The sequence below is a fragment of the Mytilus edulis genome, chromosome 5 (genome assembly GCF_963676685.1).
Source record: "Mytilus edulis chromosome 5, xbMytEdul2.2, whole genome shotgun sequence".
Taxonomy (NCBI): domain Eukaryota; kingdom Metazoa; phylum Mollusca; class Bivalvia; order Mytilida; family Mytilidae; genus Mytilus; species Mytilus edulis.
This window is the reverse complement of record NC_092348.1, coordinates 32,644,603-32,666,347: the sequence shown is the minus strand read 5'-3', so window position 1 is coordinate 32,666,347 and position 21,745 is coordinate 32,644,603. Positions and strand designations below refer to the sequence as shown.

At 31.2% G+C, this 21,745-nt stretch overlaps 1 protein-coding gene across 2 annotated transcripts in view; it reads left to right on the top strand.

The window, feature by feature from the left end:
* The first annotated feature begins 4,920 nt into the window (after nucleotides 1-4,920).
* The window catches only part of LOC139523480 (fatty acid 2-hydroxylase-like), a 35,555-nt gene continuing 18,730 nt past the window's right edge, over nucleotides 4,921-21,745 (top strand). The window contains exons 1-3 of one of the 2 annotated variants that reach the window (XM_071317541.1): nucleotides 4,921-4,992; nucleotides 5,458-5,869; nucleotides 21,358-21,432. In XM_071317541.1, the coding sequence (XP_071173642.1) occupies nucleotides 5,624-5,869; nucleotides 21,358-21,432 (321 nt within the window). In that variant the 5' untranslated portion in view covers nucleotides 4,921-4,992; nucleotides 5,458-5,623. Of the gene's footprint in view, nucleotides 4,993-5,084; nucleotides 5,870-21,357; nucleotides 21,433-21,745 lie in introns of those variants that run through there. The other variant, XM_071317542.1, reaches the window with a different exon arrangement.

The window sequence follows — 21,745 nt, the reverse complement described above, 5'->3', positions numbered from 1 at the left end:
CATGTATTCAGCTATTAAAAGGAAAAAAATTGTCAACATATAAAGTAAAACAAGGATGAACCATGCATTCAGATCCTTAAAAAAATCATTCTTATACAAGTAAACAACTATGATTATAACCATCAATATGAAATCAAACAGACCTAGAAAAATCCCATTGCATTTGGTTGTTATCTGTTTATATTTGATAATATGACCGTTGGCAGTCTTCTGAGGTCCCCTTGGTGGTTAATTTATAAATGACGTCTTGACAAAAATACACAAGAAATTTTAATAGATATTATCAAGTATATGCATTGTTAAATGTTTATTTTAGACTTTTTGTAATTTGAATAAACATTTTGGTATGTTTGTAATCCATATGAAATTTTGAGTCAAATCAGTTAACATGAATTCAACATCTAATACCCCTTTAACAGGTACTACTTACCGATCAGTATAATGTATAAGGTATTTGTATATATGTATTTCTCTAATTTTGTGCTATTTTCACATTTCCTGACCGGTGTGAGAAAAATATTTCTCCTCACTAGTGAAAAATCTGTTCTCTGCAAAGAATTGTTTGAAATTTAATTGTGACATTAAATTTTCTTGCTTTCTTCTGAATTTTCTTGTTCTGACGTCATGAAAAAAGGCAACCATGCCTGATGACGTTACATCAAAAGTACATAACTTTCCTCCATTCTTTGAAAAGGAAGGATAAAAATCATTAGAGAAACAGATTCCACCACTGTAACTCGTGTATTACGATATTTCTCCACTCTCAACAGTTAAATTTTAATTAATTATAAGGTATTTGTATATATGTATAAGGTATTTGTATATATGTTTAAGGTATTTGTATATATGTATATGATATATTGATTGATTGATTGATTGATTGCCACTTTCAGCACTGTTGGCTATTTCATCCATGAAGGAGGTTTGAGAGAATCACCGACCTTTCAGAAAGATAACTGAAAATTCAAGTTAATCAAGATTACAGTCAAACCAAGGATTTGTATAGTAAGACAAACTATACAAATCCTTGGTCAAACGCACCTGTTGTATAAAGGTATGAAGTCGTAGACGGCGTCGGCGTCGTTGTCCGAAGACACATTGGTCTCTGGACAATAATTTCAGACAGTATCAAGCCTAAATATTGTGTCCAAATTTGCCCCAACTGTTCAGGGTTCAACCTCTGCGGTCGTATCAGGCTTCGCTCAGCAAAGCATTTTATTTTATGTTGAAAAGAACATTTCCAATGCCTCTTTTTGAAAATAAGTAAACAAAACATCAATAAAACAAAATAACTACACCCTCCAGGCTCCTGTGAAGATTCGCCAAAAGAAGTTGTGTAAATCAGTGGACCTTCAAACATTGAAATATTAAAGGAACTTGCATCAATACATGAGAAAATTCGACAAGGGAAATAGAAAAAAACTTTATAGATATAATGTAAATAACTCTATGCCATCCTATAACTATTCATCTTCAGTGTCATTTAAATTGTAGCTATATTTAATTAACCATTCTAAGAGGAGATAGCCAAATAATGTTTCAACATACCCCAAAAGGCAAAGTCACTCGAGAAATTCTTTGTTTCCAGATCTTCAATTTTCTTTGTGCATGATCGCTTCGTCTTCCATTGGGACAGGACCTGTAAAGTGTATCAATTACATGGGGATAGCTGTACTCACGGGATCTAGATGATGGCATCCGCTTCAAAGGTTCTAATTAGATATAGGAAGATGTGGTGTGAGTGCCAATGAGACAACTCTCCATCCAAATAACAATTTAAAAAAAGTAAACCATTATAGGTCAATGTACGGCCTTCAACACGGAGCCTTGGCTCACACCGAACAACAAGCTATAAAGGGCCCAAAAATTACTAGTGTAAAACCATTCAAACGGGGAAACCAACGGTCTAATCTATATAAAATTTAAAAAAACGAGAAACGAGAAACACGTATAAATAACATAAACAAACGACAACTACTGTACATCAGATTCCTGACTTAGGACAGGTGCAAACATTTGCAGCGGGATTAAACGTTTTAATGGATCCAAACCTTCTCCCTTTTTCTGAAACAATAGCATAACATCACAACATAGAAAAACACAAGATAAAATATCAATTGGCAGGCTTAACTCAATCAAAAAACGTACATTAATACACTATGTACAAATAAATTTGATCTGCGATATCTGAATGCAAATGCACAGTTAATAAAATATTAGGGACAAACATTCACAATCTAATTAAAATATAGATCTCCGATTTCGTAATACTACGTTACCTCATATGTAGTAACGTAGTATAACGAAATCGGAGATCTATATTTTAATTAGATTGAAACCTTCAAGGCCAAAAAGCAAACAAACAAGTCCAAACAAAGCCATGCCAAGACACCACTGCGAAATATTTAACCCTTCGAAAATATTCACTTTAGAAAAAAAAACGGTTTTAAAAAAATACTGGTAAATCTTGAAGTTTATACAAATGTAGTAAGAAGAAGTGAATATTCCAAATAATCAAAGCTGGTATATAGACAAGATCCATATAAATATAAAATAACAAAAAAGCATTATAAACAGTATCAACAATGCATGGAACATGGATTGCTGGTCAAATGGTCCAGAGAGGGCCACAGAACAAAAAAAAAAATCTCTGTACAGAATGCAGCGAGAAAAATGAATGGGTCTCGTCATAATTCAGGGCCTGATTGGGGGGGGGGGGGGGGGGTGGAGGGGTGTCCTCATCACGATTCACGAGTTGATTTTTTGTCAATCACGATTCACAGGAAATAAATTTCCATGATCACGGATCACGAAAATAAATTAAAAAAAATCTGTAGAAAAACGGATCGCGATAGCGAAAATGCGCCGATCACAATGAGCGAAAATAACCTATCAGGCCCCTCATGATTCTGAAGATAGGAATGCCCACTAAGGAAATCTGAAACCTTATGCGTGGTAAAAGTTGGCGAGCTTGTACTGCTGATACCAGAAAAATAAACTGGCTGCATATTGAACTCTTCATTTTTTATCCTCTTCTCATCTAGTCTGTATGAAATTTTTTTCCCTACAAAAATGAAAAACTCTTTCCAAGAAAGAAGAAAGCCGTGTCCGAGCAATAGATGTATCTATCACCAATGATATACAAATAAACATATATATATGTGGTCTAGTTATGTCGTTGAAAATATCGACAAACGATTTATAATTGCTAGAGCAGCATAGATCAAGATTTTGAAATTACCTCATTTAGCAAATTCATAACGGAACTTATTTCGTTATATTCAAATATTCGAAAATATCAATAAGACCGCTCATGCTGCTATTGCATGCAGCTAGAAAAGTCTTTTATTTATTTGGAACTATTTTTTTATCTGAAGTGACCACGTTAAAAGACAATAAGTCTGTAATAATAATTACATTTGTTGATTGTATGAAAACTTTTATCTTAATCATAAAAATGGGAATCTCAACATTAATTAAGTATATCCCGTTAGAGATTTGGAAATATATTTATATGCTATTATTTTGTCTTCTGAAACTGATTTTCACATCCCTCAAGGTACTGACGGATTCAGGAGTAATAGAAAAGAGCATAATTGAAATCGATTATACAAAAATTAAAATGTTATTATTTTTGTTTCAAGTATTGATAAAAGCGGAATTTGAAATAATATTTCATGACTATAAGCAGTCATTTTGGTCCATTTTTTTTCTTCAAAATATGATCAAAACATAACATGTATCATTTATTGACTAGCCAGTAAGTTAATTGCCACCTAATATGTGTTAACAGTATACATGTATTTCAATACAGGCTATGCAAGCTCGATCTCGGCAAGATTCCAATACGTCTTACTATACTAATAAATGATTTTTTAATAAGGCAATTTTTGATAGAGTGTCTTTTGTAACATGTATCATCATATGTTGGTGTTTTGTTTGCGCTGTACCAGAGACATATATACACATATATATGTCTCTGGCTGTACTGAGGGTACTTTTATAGAAATTTTGGTGTTTTCTGAATTTTCATGTAATATCTGCCGTAACTATTTTTTCATTAGCTCGATCGTATAATGTCTTATTTTATTTCACTGTTACATACCTTCGTACGATATAAAGATGATAAACAAATATTTATTCTTTTTCAAAAGTGAGTTTGTAATTTGTTGTGTCATTGTCTTCAGTGGTGATGGTGGCTTTTTACTTTTCCTTTTTTCCCGTTGTTTTTATATAGTTATATCACCTATTCAAGGCCTCTTATGAACAATATACATGTATTTCCATACAGGCTATGCAAGCTGTCTACAAGATTCTAATCTACCATAATATAAAAATCCTTGACATTATATGATCGTTTCGGACTGAAATAGAGACAAATTATTAAAATGTTCAAAAGAATCAAACGAAAGATCCAGAAAAGTGCCCATTTATCTACATTAAAACATTTCACCCCAATATATGACCCGTTGAAAACAACACAATTTCCATTTTCTTGGGGGGGGGGAGGGGGGCCTTTATCGCGATGTCAAGATTGGGACTTTTGTGCGGGGATTCGGGATTTTAACAAATTTGGACCCAAGAATTATTAATTAATTTCACGGGACATGCGAGAGAATTTTTTTGTTCTGGAATTCGGGATGATACACCCTTCCTTTCACCATTCATTTGTACCCACCCAAATTGAAAATAAGTAACTCAGAAGGCACCTAATGCAAGACAAGACAAGACACTCGCCAGTTATCTCAAATTTCAAATATTTTATTGGACAAAGCACATATGATACAATGAGTATTCCAAGATACAAAAACATTAAACATGACAATTTATCTAAACATAGATGTATCATACAATTATTTTTCGTCGCGTGTCCTGCATTCCTTTTAAATATACAATCATAACTGGGTAGGCACCTTTTCATTTGTCATGCTTATCGACATCGATTCAGATGTTTAAAATAAATAAGTGAAGGATTACATCATATTTAAATTGGTTTGTCAGTTAATTTTTGTTCTTTTTTTAAAATCACAGTTCAATATGTATAATAATAATTTGTATGCAACGCATATTAAAACAGGCCACTTACTGTTCCTTGACCTTTTCAAAAATAAAACGGAATTTAAATTGACTAATGTAAACTGTTTTGTTTTGAAAAATGTAGATGTTGGTTTAATTTGAAAATGTCGTAATAGTACCAGGATTATCATCCGATATCTATATTTGAGTCGATTAATCATTGCGATTACTTTTTCACCTTTTTAATGATTTGTTTATGTAGAGACGTGCTAATTCACTAGTAATTTTGTTTGTGTTGTGGTATCAGGTGATATCTTTGTCTGGGGAGTGTTTCAAAACGGACGAAAGAATGCTGTTTTAAAAATTATGAAATTTACATTTTATTGTGATAACTATGCTGATTAGAATCTGACATCTACTTTTGAATTTTCTATATTTCAGTTTTAATTCCATGTCAATAGATTATCTTTTCATCGTCGGATTTTGTTTACCTTCATATGCTTTGAGACGACCGGAAGTTATAGACCGGTTGGATAACGTTACCTTGACCTTACTGGAATAACTCAACCACACCAATGCATACTTTATAGCATTGAGAGATCAGAAGATGACAGCTGAAATAGTCGAATCTCACATTCAAGCTAGGATTAAAAGTGAACGAATAGTCATTTTTGAATCCGATAATGTTTATGATGTAACAGAATTTGCTGACAGACATCCCGGGGGTAGGAAATACCTGGAAGAACACTGTGGTCAGGATGTCTCCCAACTTATGCAAAAAGACCCACATATACATAGCAAAGCGGCGTATTCTATGATGAAGAAATATTGTATAGGAAAACGGCAGCATATTGTAAGTTGTATGTCTGTGTATGGTCAATATAAAAGCATAAATTATCACATGAGTATAGTTCCGATTATGCAATGTTTAGTAAACATTCGTAATGTATCAAATTTTGCCCCCCAATCATATATTTCAAATTTTGTCCCCCAATCATATATTTCAAATTTATTGTATAAACTTTACTGCTATATAACAAATTTTGTCCCCCAATCTAACATTTTGAATTTATTTAATTTTTTTTCTGCTTTCACCTGTATCAAAGCTTGAATAGTATAATATCTATCATTCAAAGGTTGGAAATTAAACACAGGTTTAAACCAATTTGCAGTCCTTGTTTATGAGTATTTTTTGTCATTCTGGTCCCAAACTATCAGGCCAAAATTTGATTCAGCCGATAGTAAAAATTTGGTATTAACAAGGGATAAACTATTCTATTATTGATACTATAGTATTGGACGGAAAGTAAATACAGTTTTATTAGTTTTACAATTTAATAGCAAATAATGCTATCTATGTCTACATATATGTATAGTCATGATGATGGTCAAAAAATATTGTGCCTTGGATGCATATTTAAATGTATTATTTGCATTAGAGAACATACTAATTTGAATATTTTTCAAATATAAGAATATGAAAGATATTTTAGTTCAATTTTGCTATGACACATTAAGACGTATTATTGCATAGATAATTAAATTTCAAATATTTTGTTGTTATTGGGGTTGTTTTAGGCACTTACATGTATATATCATGTATATTATATAAAAAGGAAGAAAGAATTTCAACAATTTATATAAAAATAATTTTATCACCTAAAATGAGTTGGGATGATAGTGTACCTATCATTTATAATGATAATGATTATAATGGAAGTTATGAAGACTTGTATTTGAATATATATATTATAAAAATGTCCTACGGTATGATGAGGGGAGTAGGAGGTGTCCTGATCTCAAAATCCCAGGCTTAAAAACATGAAATCCTGAGGTCCCGAATTAAATTTTTTTTTTAAATCCTGACATCCCGAAATTTGAAACAAGAATTCCCGTATTCTGAAAGGGTCTATCCTGAAATCTAGAGCTTAAAAACAACTGATCCTGAAGTCCTGATCACGGTCCTAACCCCCCATTTTACTTGGAGTCTTTGCCCGTGTTTATACTCCAGGTATATGAAAACTAATTTTTATAAATGTTTGTAGTAAAAGATAAGCCTTATTCCAAGGTTTGAATAAATTTAACTTATTTGATTTCCTGATAAACATGATTAATAGATGTATGCTGAATGTCCAGTGGCAAATATTACATGAACATTCAGAAAACACCAAAACATTTCTATAAAAAATACCTATAGTGCAAGAAAAACAAACTTACATTGTCACATGATTGTAAGATTTATTATTTATAGCTATAGTCATTACTTTTTTTTTATTAAAGAACTTGAGTAACTGTCTACATTGAGACCTTCCTTCTTACAATGTATCTCTGAGGCCATCATGTCATAAAAACATGATCGAAAGTTCTTTTAACCACTCAGAACATGCAGAACATTATGTCGTAAAAATATAAGTGAAAGTCTACATAAAGACCTTTCTTCTTAACACTGAAAATGTTATGCAATACACTTTAGGTGTAAGCTTATCAAGTTTATATTGTTACTGTTAATGCTGTATGGTAAGCATTGTTATGTAGCAGCAATAGGATTGAGTCCAATTGACATGCATGTACAGGAAGTTTATTTGATATAAGAGATAATCGTTGATTCTGAACGTGCAAACATTGCAATAAAATTTTTACATTGCAATAAAATTTTCTGAGAAGGACAGCACATTTAATAAAACTGCGAAAAAGTATATAAAAGAATATAAAATTATGTATCTCATGTATCTATAAAGATGCATACACATACTGCTTGTACATTATCATTGTCAATGTCATTGTACTTTTTTACAGACTACTTCTGCTCTTGGGTCAAGTCAGGGGCGGATCTAGCCTTTTTTTAAAAAAAAGGGGGGGGGGGGGGGTTCCAACTATATGTTCCCATTTAAATGCATTGATCATCCAAAAAAAAAATGACTTTCCCCCCTGCCCTGGATTCGCCACTGCAAGTGGTTGTTTCTTTTTCACATTTCCATTCTCAATTCTACTTAGCAGAATAAAGGGTCTATATTATATATATATATATAGACATTAAAAAAAGGTCTATATTATATATATATATAGACATTATAAAAATGCAATGTGACAAAGCTCTACAATAGATGTATCTTCTTGTGACATGTCAAAATAAAAACATATCTTATACATTTATTCTTGTACAATGTTGTATGTATAAAATATATTTTGATATGGACAGGAAGATAAATCTTTAACTGTCTGATTTTGAGGATTATTCAAAATCTATCATTCTATCATGTAAAATTTAGTCAGGCAATAACCAGTGAATCATAATATAAGTACTGTACTTCAGAAGTTATTGTGTTTATTTTTTATTGCGAATTAGACTTTAATTTTTGCGATATTTGTGAAAAATCCTGTTTAGCTTATATAAAAAAATTCAAAATGCGAATTCAAGTTATTGCGATTATAAACTAGTCACATTTTTGCACAATAATTAAAACATCGCAATAATTTCACCTTCTCACTGCTTGACTAGACATAGCCAAATTTGACAAGTCCATGGACTCCCTTTTCTAAATCCTTAGTGAGTCAGAGAACTGGTACCTTACTCATTTACATGTACAGCACGTCCTTCTTTTAAAATCTCTTTCAGAAAAATAATATAGTTTGCTGCTAGATCTTATCAATTGATTACTAATAAATATTTTAGTTATTACAGGTAAATAGAATATTATTTTCTGGAAAGTGACTTTCAGTTTATTGGAAAGTTATCTGATCATGCTGATCACATTTTAGTTATTTTGATATGTTTCTACTAGAACAGTACATGAACACAATACAAACAGTTTCATGTCTGACATGATACAAAATTAAAGTGCAAGTCATATCAATCTTGTACAGCATATATTCACAGTGGTACCATTCTCATACATTTCATTCAACTTGTACAGGGGTACAGGAGTACCAATCCCTAATATATATCCTACAGCATGTACCCATGAACAGAGCAGTGGGAGTACTAATCTCATTCATATATAGAATGTACAGTCACATACAGTGATACCAATCTTATATATGTTATACCTTATAGACTGTGGTACCATTCTCATACATGTACTTGTTAATCAGCATGTACATGTACATGTACAGTACTAGTGGTCTAAATTTTATCCGGGATGCTTGCTTAGTGGAACAAATTTAAAATGATCTCCTGCATTATATACAATATGTGTACTTTGTGGAACGTACCTCATACTGCATGTACACCAATCTCATAAATGTCATACAGCACATCATTTTTCATGGATTTCATTGGGACAAGTGAAACACAAATTCAAATGTTATATGTCAGAATATTAAGGTACATTTTGTTCTATAGGCTTCTATGCATAATTTGGCAAAACCATGAAATCAAATATCCAAGATACAATTTCTCTTCAATCCATGAATCCACAACTATATTATATATATATATACAACTCGTCTAAACATCAACCCAACAATGTTAGATCTCTAAATTTGCTTTCTCTCGCCAGGATTCGAACCCATGCTACAGGGAAGAACAAAAAAATTTGCTTACAGATCTAACATTGTTGGGTTGATGTTTAGACGAGTTGTATATACATAATGTACACAGCCATGTATCACCATCACTGCTGGTGATCCGATGGTAACATCTGTTGTAGAGTTGTCACTGGCTCAGACTTACTTATATATATATATATATAAATGTATATATCACTTTTTTGGTCATTTGGAAAATGTTGTTTGTGCTGTATTTAGACCCTTCTACAAGGAAATTTGTTTTACATGCACATGTATAAAAATTACGGTTTTATCCAACACAATCATAGGTCAATTTGAACGTAGTTTTCAATTTATACTTTATATATATATATTTCATGCACACAAATTTGATTTGAAATTATGTCGGCTATTAATCCATTCATTTTGACAATGTTGTAATAAAATATGGGGGAACGAAAGATGATTTATCCGAAAGTAAAAGAGAAGTACTTTATATATATATATATTGTAGCAATATTGTATACCACTGAGAAGAGAACTACACCAATATCACTAAGAATTATCATGGCATGTCTCTGACTGGGTTATACAATTATCATAATTACTGAAAACTAATATAAAGTCAATTAATGTTTCTGAATCCATTACTTCCAATTTATTTCAATACACCTTTCAAAGATGAATATAGTTTTGTTTACAAATAGTCTATCTGTACATGTACTCCAATATCTCAAAGATACTGAAGGTGGCATTTAATGATGTCTGTTCTTTACAATAAATTTGTGTAATATATCTGATTCTATGAAGTCTGAGAAGTGAAGCTTCAAAACAAGATTTTAACATGAAAGCTATTTAAGTAATGACTGTGATATTTTTTCTGTCTATGAAGAAAAACATAAAAATTTTGGTGCACACTGAATAACGTGGTAGCGGGTTATTTAACAGTGTGCACCACATTTTTTATGTTATTTCGAATAGACAGAAAAAATATTACAGTCATTTCTTATAATTTAATTCTAAATTCCATTTTCAACTGTAGAAAACCATGAAAAAACGTTGATGACGCCACAGTCACATGACTAAATTATGTCTATAGGCTGATAACAAAATAACGTCAACCAATCAGAAGACGTGTTACATCCAAAATTAAATTATATAGGTATATGAATATTTATTATTAGATTCTAGTAATTGCTGGCATCAGTGGTGGATTTAGAACTTTCTTTTTATAAGGGGTTGGGGGGGGGGGGGGGGTGTCCCTGACTGACCTAAGGGGATGATGGCTCATCAGTCATGCTTTTGTTATGATCCCTATATATATTCAAGCAAATTTTCAAACCAATTTTCAAACCAGCCGCCTCCCCTCTTCCTAATGGGCATGTACATTTGGGTAATTATTTTTTTAATCCATTGACCATTCTTTTTTTTCAAAAATTCCTTAAAGTAGAAGAGAGTCATACCATATACTCAAAGTGTTGCTAGCTGTTTGATTTTATAACCTTATAAGCTTTCTCAATTATTTTATGCTTATAATGTTCAATATTGAAGTACATTGTGCTAGATAGTCATGGGAGTTCCTACAAGTAATAAATGCTTGACAATTTATTACAAATTCATGTTTGAACTAAAGTGTTCATGCCATGAATATATGTTTTATAAAGCTGGTAAGAGTATTAAGTATCAGTTAATGTGACATGAGGTCTGACTTTAAAGTTCAAACTCTTGCAACTTTAGTATTGCATGGATACATTAAAGTGGTAAATTATATTAAAAAAATCAATAAATAGATGTTAGGCAACCATAAAATACCTTTAATAAGTCATGTATGACCAACATTAATTTAGCTTGTCACATTTACTTTAAAGACTTTATCTTGTATACACATACTTTATATGCTAAATGTGTCTGTAGGGAGTAAGTAAATAAAATTAACTTGGATAATTTCTGTGTCATTTGGTCTCCTGTGGAGAGCTGTCTCTTTGACAATCATACCAATATCATCTATTTTTTATTCTAACCTTTACTTTGGGTTATATGATATGTGATAAGTCCCCATGGATTACAGGTCTGTCTGAAACCTTTATATCTTCTAGTCCAAACACCCATTTCAAAAAAAAATATTCTACATGTCTTAATTAGATATAAGAAGATGTGGTATGAGTGCCAATGAGACAACTCTCCATCCAAGTCACAATTTGTAAAAGTACTAATTTGTTATTTGCACAAGTCCAAACCAGTTTTTACTAGTCATATGCTTAATAATATGGCTATTTTTTTTGGCACAGTCTTCAGTGACTAGAGGGATACTAGATAGAAATGAAGATTTAAGAAGAGAACAGTCTGATAAAATTATCCAGGACTTACTCTGAGTCACGGAATGGAATCATATATGTAGTTAAAATTTGACAGAATTATGATTTATACTAACAACTTTTATAACTGACTTTACAGTTAGGTTAGGTTAGGGGGAGGGTTGGGATCCCGCTAACATGTTTAACCCCGCCACATTATTTATGTATGTGCCTGTCCCAAGTCAGGAGCCTGTAATTCAGTGGTTGTCGTTTGTTTATGTGTTACATATTTGTTTTTCGTTCATTTTTTTACATGAATAAGGCCGTTAGTTTTCTCGTTTGAATTGTTTTACTTTGTTTTATCGGGCCTATTATAGCTGACTATGCGGTATGGGCTTTGCTCATTGTTGAAGACCGTACGGTGACCTATAGTTGTTAATGTCTGTGTCATTTTGGTCTTTTGTGGATAGTTGTCTCATTGGCAATCATACCACATCTTCTTTTTTATATTTACAGTATGGGTATGCTCATTGTTGAAGACCTTACAGTGACCTATGACTGCTAAAATCCTAATCATTTGGACTCAACATGCTCAGTTGGATAGGTCAATGTCTCATTGGCAATCATAACACGTTTTCTATTTTAATAATGTGTTTAATTCTGTGCTAAGTTTTCACATAAATTAAAATCATCATTAGAATGCATCATATGCTTTCCTGTAAAACATTTAAGATACAAATTAAAAAAAAAAAATTTGTCATCACATATGTGCGTTGTTGTTTTCAGAAAAAGATAAAATAATTGTAAAATGATTATAAACTCGAGATAGTTGTCGTTTATAAGTACATGTAAACCATAAATAGAATTAATAAAAATCTAATAAATTACAGAGAATAAGACATCATTACAATTTTTCTCTGTATATAATTAAGGATATGATGATTGTCAATATTACTTTATCTTCTACATACACTACATTAAGAGGAATTAAGGGCTTGAGTAAATTATGTTGTTTTCCTCTTACAGTTGATGCATTTCCCTCCATTTTATTATGACCAATTTATAACTATTAAACAGTGGTATACTACTGTTGCCTTTATTTAAGATTAAATTACCAGATTACGGCCTTCATTACACAGAAAAAGAAATAAATGAATAAACTTGATTAAGAACTGTCTTAAAAGATATAATTTAGTATCATATTCATGTGCTGCGTAATTCAAGGTTTTTCTTTAAGTTCGTGTAATTAAGTTATTATCTTTCTTTCTTTCTTTCTTTCTTTCTTTCTTTCTTTCTCTTTTTTTTTTTTAATGTTTTTAGCATAATTCGGGTTGTTGTCTCTTTGGCACATTCCCCATTTCCATTCTCAATTTTACTTTTTGGTTTTCTCTTTTAAAATATTTCACATTTTTTTATGTCAGGGCATTGTTTACATGTATGTAGCTGACTATATGGCATGCTATATGTGCTGTATATTCTAAACTTATTCTGTTACAATGTGCTGTCTATTTGAAGGCAGCATGGTGTTAAATTTGCTGTAACATTGAAGGCTGAGTGTTACTTTATCTGTATAATTGAAGGCTTTTTATAGGCAGATTGTGACTTTTGCTGTATATTTGAAGGCATGGTGTTAAATTTGCTTTAAAATTAAATGCAGAGTGTTACTTTGCTGTATATATGAAGGCTGCTGACAGTGTTCAATTTGTTGATAGATTTAAGGCTGAGTGTTTAACCTTTGCTGTGTATTTGAGGCATCGCGTTAAATTTGTTGATAACTTTATTAAAGGATTATTATACAGTTGAAGACTTGTTGTTGTATGCATTGCATTATTTAAAATTCCGAATATCATTGGAATCCTTTGTGTTCTTTGCATGAGACCGTTACTTCAGTCACCAAAAGGTTTTAGGCAAATAAATCTGAAAGGCAATAAAGTTTCAAGTTTCTTTTTTGTTTCTTAAACAAGTTTTTATTTACTTATTAAGCAAGTAACTTGTTACAGGACAAAGTAGTGTATTATATCAGTCATTTGTGTTTATTATTGCCTTATTGTTCTGGAGTTATAAACAGTAGAGAATGCTTCATCTGGCAATTGCAAGTATAAGTTTCAAGATTTTCAATCAGTTGCTATAGGAAAAGGTAAACTCAATAATCTATTTTAATTGTCAGATTTACCAGAAAGAGCTTACAGTTTGTACCATGTAAATACTATATAGTAGCTTTGATTATGAATAATATATTAAGGCATACATTAGTGCAAAAGAATGATTTGATGTCGATTTACTAAAACCAAATCAAATATACATAACTTTACATCAGTCAATAGTAAATTAAAGAATCATCAATTTTTACCATTTGTATTATTAATGAAGTATTTAATGTCTGATTCTACTCATCAGAATTGTTCAGATGAGATGAATGATATGATGAAATAAAATATCAATGGTATTAACATTGACTGAAGATCATCATATCTGTAGAGTAAGATTTTCTTGTCGTCACACGAGGAATTCTGCTTTAATTTGTCGTGTTCCATTAGGTACTTGAATTTGACATCAACGCAATCAATAGCCACAACATTATCCTAGTAGCAGGGTATCAATAACCAAATCTCATTTAAAATATACATGCAGTACACAAGTCTAGGTTAACAAGCTATTACTTATTGTCTGATCAATATATACCACACAGGGTTTTAACATTGAGAGGGTTTGAATGGGATGGTTGATGTCATAGACTTTCATGATTAGGGTTTTATTGATAGAGAGAGTTACTTATGTAGATGGCATAGGGTTTTATAGATATAAAGTTATAGGAATCCGAGGATTTGATAGATGAAAAGTTTGTTATATTTAGTATATATAGGTATAACATACATCAAGTGTGGATCCAGCCAATTTTAAGTGGGGTCCCAACCCAGGAAAAAGGTGTGTGTTATGGTTGCCCCCCGCCCTTTTGGATCTGCAATGTACTTATAGAAAAAAAGGATTGGTGATGAATATCATAGATGATGATTGATTGATAGATTGGTGGGTGTTTTATGTTTGCCTGTTTTTAATTTGAGGTTTTCAAAAAAAATCACAATTCATTAATTAACCACTTTTTGGAGGTACACCAAGAAGTTATCTCTAACCATGTTTTGAAGATCAACCAAGGAGTTATCTCAAACCTTGTTTTGGAGGAGGAGTTATCATAAACCACGTTTTGGAGGTCAACCAAGGAGTTTAATCACAAACCAGGTTTTGGAGGTCAACCAAGGAGTTTAATCACAAACCATGTTTTGGAGGTCAACCAAGGAGTTATCATAAACCATGTTTTGGAGGTCAACCAAGGAGTTATCGTAAACCATGTTTTGGAGGTCAACCAAGGAGTTATCACAAACCATGTTTTGGAGGTCAACCAAGGAGTTATCACAAACCATGTTTTGGAGGTCAACCAAGGAGTTATCTCAAACCTTGTTTTGGAGGAGGAGTTATCACAAACCATGTTTTGGAGGTCAACCAAGGAGTTTAATCACAAACCATGTTTTGGAGGTCAACCAAGGAGTTATCATAAACCATGTTTTGGAGGTCAACCAAGGAGTTACCATAAACCATGTTTTGGAGGTCAACCAAGGAGTTATCACAAACCATGTTTTGGAGGTCAACCAAGGAGTGATCACAAACCATGTTTTGGAGGTCAACCAAGGAGTTATCACAAACCATGTTTTGGAGGTCAACCAAGGAGTTATCACAAACTATAAATTGATACATGAATTTTTAGATAAATTATTAATTTGGTCCATTTGGTTAAAGGTAAAATAGAATATGTGTGAAACTGTCAAACATAATTATAGACCCCCTTAACATAAAATTAACCATATTGTGAGTAAGGGCTGATTGACTTTTCTATAATTTGACCCTGCACTGTAAAAATCGTATTTCAAAGACATGAAAGATAGAGCAGCTAGTGCTTACTTTCTTTTGTGTTTATTGTCTAACAGAAATGTACTATTTGTACAAAATAACTGTGTAAGAATTATGAATGGTCACCTCCAGACCCTGAAGTAATATGGACATTTTAAGATCAATGTCCATAAAATCTGTTTAACTAAACAACTTAATTGGCAACACCAAGACCAATACTGTTATATTTATCCCTTGTGGTTTCTCTATATAGGATACTCTGTTATTTTGTAATTAACTCAATTTTCACAATAACTTTTATGACCGAAAGCCTTTTAATCGAGTTCATATATACTGTTAGTTTTCCTGTTATATATATATATACAATTTATCAATGAATATGGATTTATGTTCACAGAGTTTTTTTCTCTCGTTTTACCTGTGACATCATTAAAGGTCATTGGACCATTTCTGATAAAAACAGCACAGATTGATATCCAGAATTTTAAAACAAGTTGTATATAAAGCCTTATTTATGAACCAAAAAATGATTTGCCTCCTTGAGACAGAGATTCAGACCTCGACCAATTTACCAAAGAAATATGCTGTGAATTCTTTTATTTTTATGGGTATCAATTTTCGAGGATTGCTGAATACTTGCATATTCATGGATATTGGATTTTCGTGGTTTTGCCAATCTCTGTATACAAAGCCTATTGAAAATATGAAATTTGATGAACATTTGAATTCATGGTTCACATGTACCGAAAAAAAAAGAAAAAAAAATGCTATCCCACGAATGATAATGACTCCAGAGTACCCTATTAAAACAGAAATCTTCTCTTTCAAGTAACAATTCAATTTTATATTCTTTAGTAACTCAACAAATACCTGTTTATCATAACATATTTTTTGAATATTGATTTTTTACTGAATTATCCAGAGAAGAATAGAAAATAGCAAATGTAATATATATTGAAGTAATAAAAAGAGAAATCATTTTGAAAAAAACTGGTACATTAGTATTTCTTCAATCTTAATAAGCAGACCTGCCAAGTTTCCCTATTTATTGGGGATTTTATCAATGAGAGGTGTTGACCTGACTATTTAAAAGCTGCATATTATAAATTGAACATCTCAATCAAAACATTCAAATGAGTTTAAGAGTACTTTACTCATTCAAAAACATCGTATATTAGATTTAAAACGCTTATGACGTGTGTAATTGATGTATAAGGTGTTCTTGTGCTTTTAATCCTCCATGGAGATCTTGAAAAGTTTGGCATGCTTGCGTCGTGAATGTGACTGTCACGCCCACTGAATTACATAAGATTGAGGCCCCTCATGGGGATGTCCAAATAATCACATAATCACAAATCTTTTGCCAATGTAATCACATAATCCTTAAGTATTTTTTAAACAACATATTCATATAATTAAAAATACAGTCCTAGATTATCAAAAAATATTAATCAAATAATCATGAAGTATTTGGTCTTTTTATCAAATAATCACTATGAAAACAGCCAAGTAATAACTATGAAAATTGTGATGTAATCATGTAATCAAAAACCCCATGAGGAGGCTCAAGATTGGCGAAATAAACTACAAACACAAAAGAAATAATAATTCGCCTGGCAAAATAAACTACAAACAGAAAAGAAATAATAATTCGCCTAGCAAAATAAACTACAAACAGAAAAGAAATAATAATTCGCCTGGCAAAATAAACTACAAACAGAAAAGAAATAATAATTCGCCTGGCAAAATAAACTACAAACAGAAAAGAAATAATAATTCGCCTGAACAGTTTCAAATAGAAATGAATTAATAATTGGATAACCTTTCCCCAATACTTATTGACATACATACATATATATAAGTATACTTTTAGAACAAATATATAGGTTCATTTACAAATTACAATATAATAAGGTGAAAATGTATTTGTAAGTGGAAATACAAACAGAGGAATAATGTAATGTAAATTTGTTTAACCTATAGGAAAACTAGAATTGATTACAGTTATCAGTTAAGCTTTTTTCCCTCATTTTGGAATGTTGGAGCCAATGATAAATTACTTTTTAAAGGAAGTCAAAATAAATTAATTAGCATTTGCTTTTAATAACTTGTTCATTTTCTTGTATGATTAAGTTAACAAGTATTGTTTGAAAAAAAATATTACTTTCAATAATGGAAGTTATTGACCTTTTAACCTAGCTCTGTTTGTGTAAAGGAAAACCTATATAAATATTGGGATAGTCAAATGAATTATGATTGATTTGTCAATTTCATCAATATTTTTTTGTAAGAGAGGAGCAAAATTTGATAATTATATACATAAGTACATGTACTGCCAATTATTGAAATAAAAGGGTGAAAATAGATTGAAAATGGTCCAGAATGGTCTGATTTTAAAAGTGAAAGATTAGTATTCAAAATCTGTCTGAGATGATGAAAAATCACATGCTGAGTAAGATATGACAAGTGGACTTTTTGTGTATGTTTGGACACCTAATATTGACTCTGGGAAATTCAGGCTATCCTTTTCTTTATCAGTATATAGTCATAGTCATGTTTGTTTAAATTACATCAGAAGCTTATCTTTGTATAATCAAGGTTATGTTTTATCAGTTCCTAAATGCAGCCTATACATGCATGATCATGACTTTTACTTATTTTTACGTTTTAGTCATTATCATATATATATAACAAAAAGAGAGAAAATTTTAACAATAAACTGCAGTCATGTAACGTTAAATTAAAATTATTTCATAAAGGTCTTTTTGTAAACTCCTTAGTCTTTTGAATGTATAGAAAGAAGGAATTAACAAACAAAAATTCAACTAATACATTATCTTTCTAATCTTGGTAATTATGCCCCACCTACGATAGTAGAGGGGCATTATGTTTTCTGGTCCGTGCGTCCTTCCGTCTGTGCGTCTGTTTGTCTGTCCATCCCATTTCAGGTTAAAGTTTTTGGTCAAGGTATTTTTTGAAGAAGCTAAAGTCCAATCAACTTGAAACTTAGTACACATGTTCCTTATGATATGATCTTTCTTATTTTAAAACAAAATTGATGTTTTGACCCCATTTTCATGGTCCACTGAACATAGAAATTAAAAGTGTGAGTTTCAGGTTAAAGTTTTTGGTCAAGGTAGTTTTTAATGAAGTTAAAGTCCAATCAACTTGAAACTTAGTACACATGTTCCCTTTTGGTTGATCTTTTTACTTTAAAGGCCAAATTAGATTTTTTACCCAATTTCACGGTCCATTGAACATGGAAAATGATAATGCGAGTGGGGCATCTTAGTACTTTGGACACATTCTTGTTTTCTTCTTTATTTCACAAATTCAACGTGGAAAATTGATTCCCTACTGTTTATATGTATTTAAGTCACATTTGAAAGTATGGGATTTAATTTTACAGCACCGAAAAAGCAACACCCTTGGATTTAAAAACAAGGAAAAGGAAGGCATTCACCAGTGGATTTAAAAACAAGGAAAAGGATTAGGCATTGCACCCTTGAATTTAAAAAACAAGGAAAAAGAAGGCATTTAATGCCTTCCTTTTCCTTGTTTTTAAATCCAAGGGTGTTGCTTTTGTATCATATATATTAATTTTATATCACTCAATGATATGTTGCCTACTTTCATAAAGAGTTTAAGGTTTAGAATTGAAAATCTTCATGAAAATAACACTACATAGTTTTACAAATTTATAAAAATCGATCAATCAAAAATTAAATATTTTCTTAATCATCAAAATTTTGAGGTGTCAAAGATTATCATAATTAAAAAAAAAGTAAGAATCGATGATCTGATAAATCACCAGTTGAAATTGGCAAATATAGAAAATTACCAAGATCAGAAAGATAATGTAATAGTTGAATTTTTGTTTGTTAATTCCTTCTTTCTATACATTCCAAAGACTAAGGAATTTACACAAAGACCTTAGTGAAATAAGCTTATGATGCTATGAACGGCTTTGATGATCTAGAAATCACTTGCATTCAGTGAAAGAGGTTATGGAATATTAGTCATCAGTGGCGGATCCAGGGGGGGGGGGGGGTTCCGGGGGTGTGCACCCCCCCTTTATTTTTGCCGATCAATGCATTTGTATCGGGACATATGTTTTGCACCCCCCCCTTTGCCCTGTTTGCCCTGGGTTAGCACCCCCCCTTTCGAAAATTCCTGCATCCGCCCCTGGTCATGACTGAGTCAAACTAAAGACTTTGGTATTTGTTTCTTCTCCATTTAGGAGTACAGATAGAACAAAAACTAGATGCCTTTTAATTGGTTCTAAAAATCTGTTTATCATGAATGTCATGCTATATCCTTTATAATAGCACACCTTGAAATCTGGCTTAGGATATTGTGTTGGTAGAAACTTCATTTTCATATTTTTCTATGTTCCTTTCCTAAGAAAGGTTCAAAAGTTTCTAGCTTTCTAGAATCTTTGAAAGTCTGTTTAATTTTTGTGATTTTTTCTTTTGCCAATTTGTGATGAGAAAAGGATTTGCAAAAATAAGAAAAAAATCATGTCTAGATTTGTATACTTTTTTATTCGAAGACTTTTTGTAATCGTCTAGATGTGTTTTGATATTTGTTTGGTTGTATTGCAGTCTCACAGACATATAAACCCCAAATCTATATATTATGTTGGGTAGTATTATAGATTTTTGTAAAATTTTGTATGCAATAAAAAAAAATACATGTAGCTTTTATACCTCATATTCACAATTAATTAAAAATTAATGGAAATGTTCATTTGCTATCAGTTAGATATTAATGGAATTTTCCATAGTAATCAATTAAGAATTAATGGAATTTTTCATAGTAATCAATTAAGAACTAATGGAAATATTCATAGCAATCAATTAGAAATTAATGGAAAATTCTGTGGACGAAATTTCATGAAACTTTCATTAAACCTTCATTAAGAGTTGGAGAATTCACTGCATTCTTTTGTTTTTTCACATACAATTTGAACAATCATAGATTTGTACCCCAAAATATTTAACTGTTTGTGTCATCAGAACTTTTTTTTGTATAAAGCATCTAACTTTAATGCCCCCAGATGGAGCGAAGGGGGGCATTAAGGGTTACACTCATCCTTTCAGTATTAACATACTTCCCAATATTAATTTCTGTTCTCTAACTAAGTTTGCCTCAACCAGATGTTATGAAAATTGTACACATTGCTTATTACCATATAAAGTACAAATTTGTGTGGCATCACTTTCACTGTTTTAAACGAAGTTAAAAGCAAACTGTTTTACTGTTAAAAAATCTAAATTGAAGCATATATAAAAAATACTTTGCATAATTTTTTTAAAATTTAATTTCCTGGCTAGCAAAATTTACCATCAATAATGTAAATTTTGATCTTTTGCTTTATTCAAAATAGGATAGATGTTGCAATTTTAATTTTGACATCACACACATGCATCCTGTGTTCTACTTTAATATTAGAACCTGACTTTGTTAACATAGCCAAAGAAGAGTACATATCAGAAGGGATATACTTTTGGTATCACACTTAAAGAGCTTTACCAACACAAAAGGAAACCTGAGTTGATTAAGCAGGTAAAATAATTATCAGGTATTGTAGTTAATGGCTGAAATATTAAAATAGATTAAAAATCTACATATATTCTACTTTTTTTCATTTTAGAAATCACAGAATGGAGTAAGAAATAGGAAGACAAATGATTCTGATATTACCAACAACAATACTGATCAAATACAGGTATATAAAGTCTTAAATTTATACTGATCAAATACAGGTATATACAGTCTTAAATTCATATACTGATCAAATACAGGTATATAAAGTCTTAAATTCATATACTGATCAAATACAGGTATATACAGTCTTAAATTCATATACTGATCAAATACAGGTATATACAGTCTTAAATTCATATACTGATCAAATACAGGTATATAAAGTCTTAAATTCATAAGGATCAAATACAGGTATATAAAGTCTTAAATTCATATACTGATCAAATACAGGTATATAAAGTCTTAAATTCATAAGGATCAAATACAGGTATACA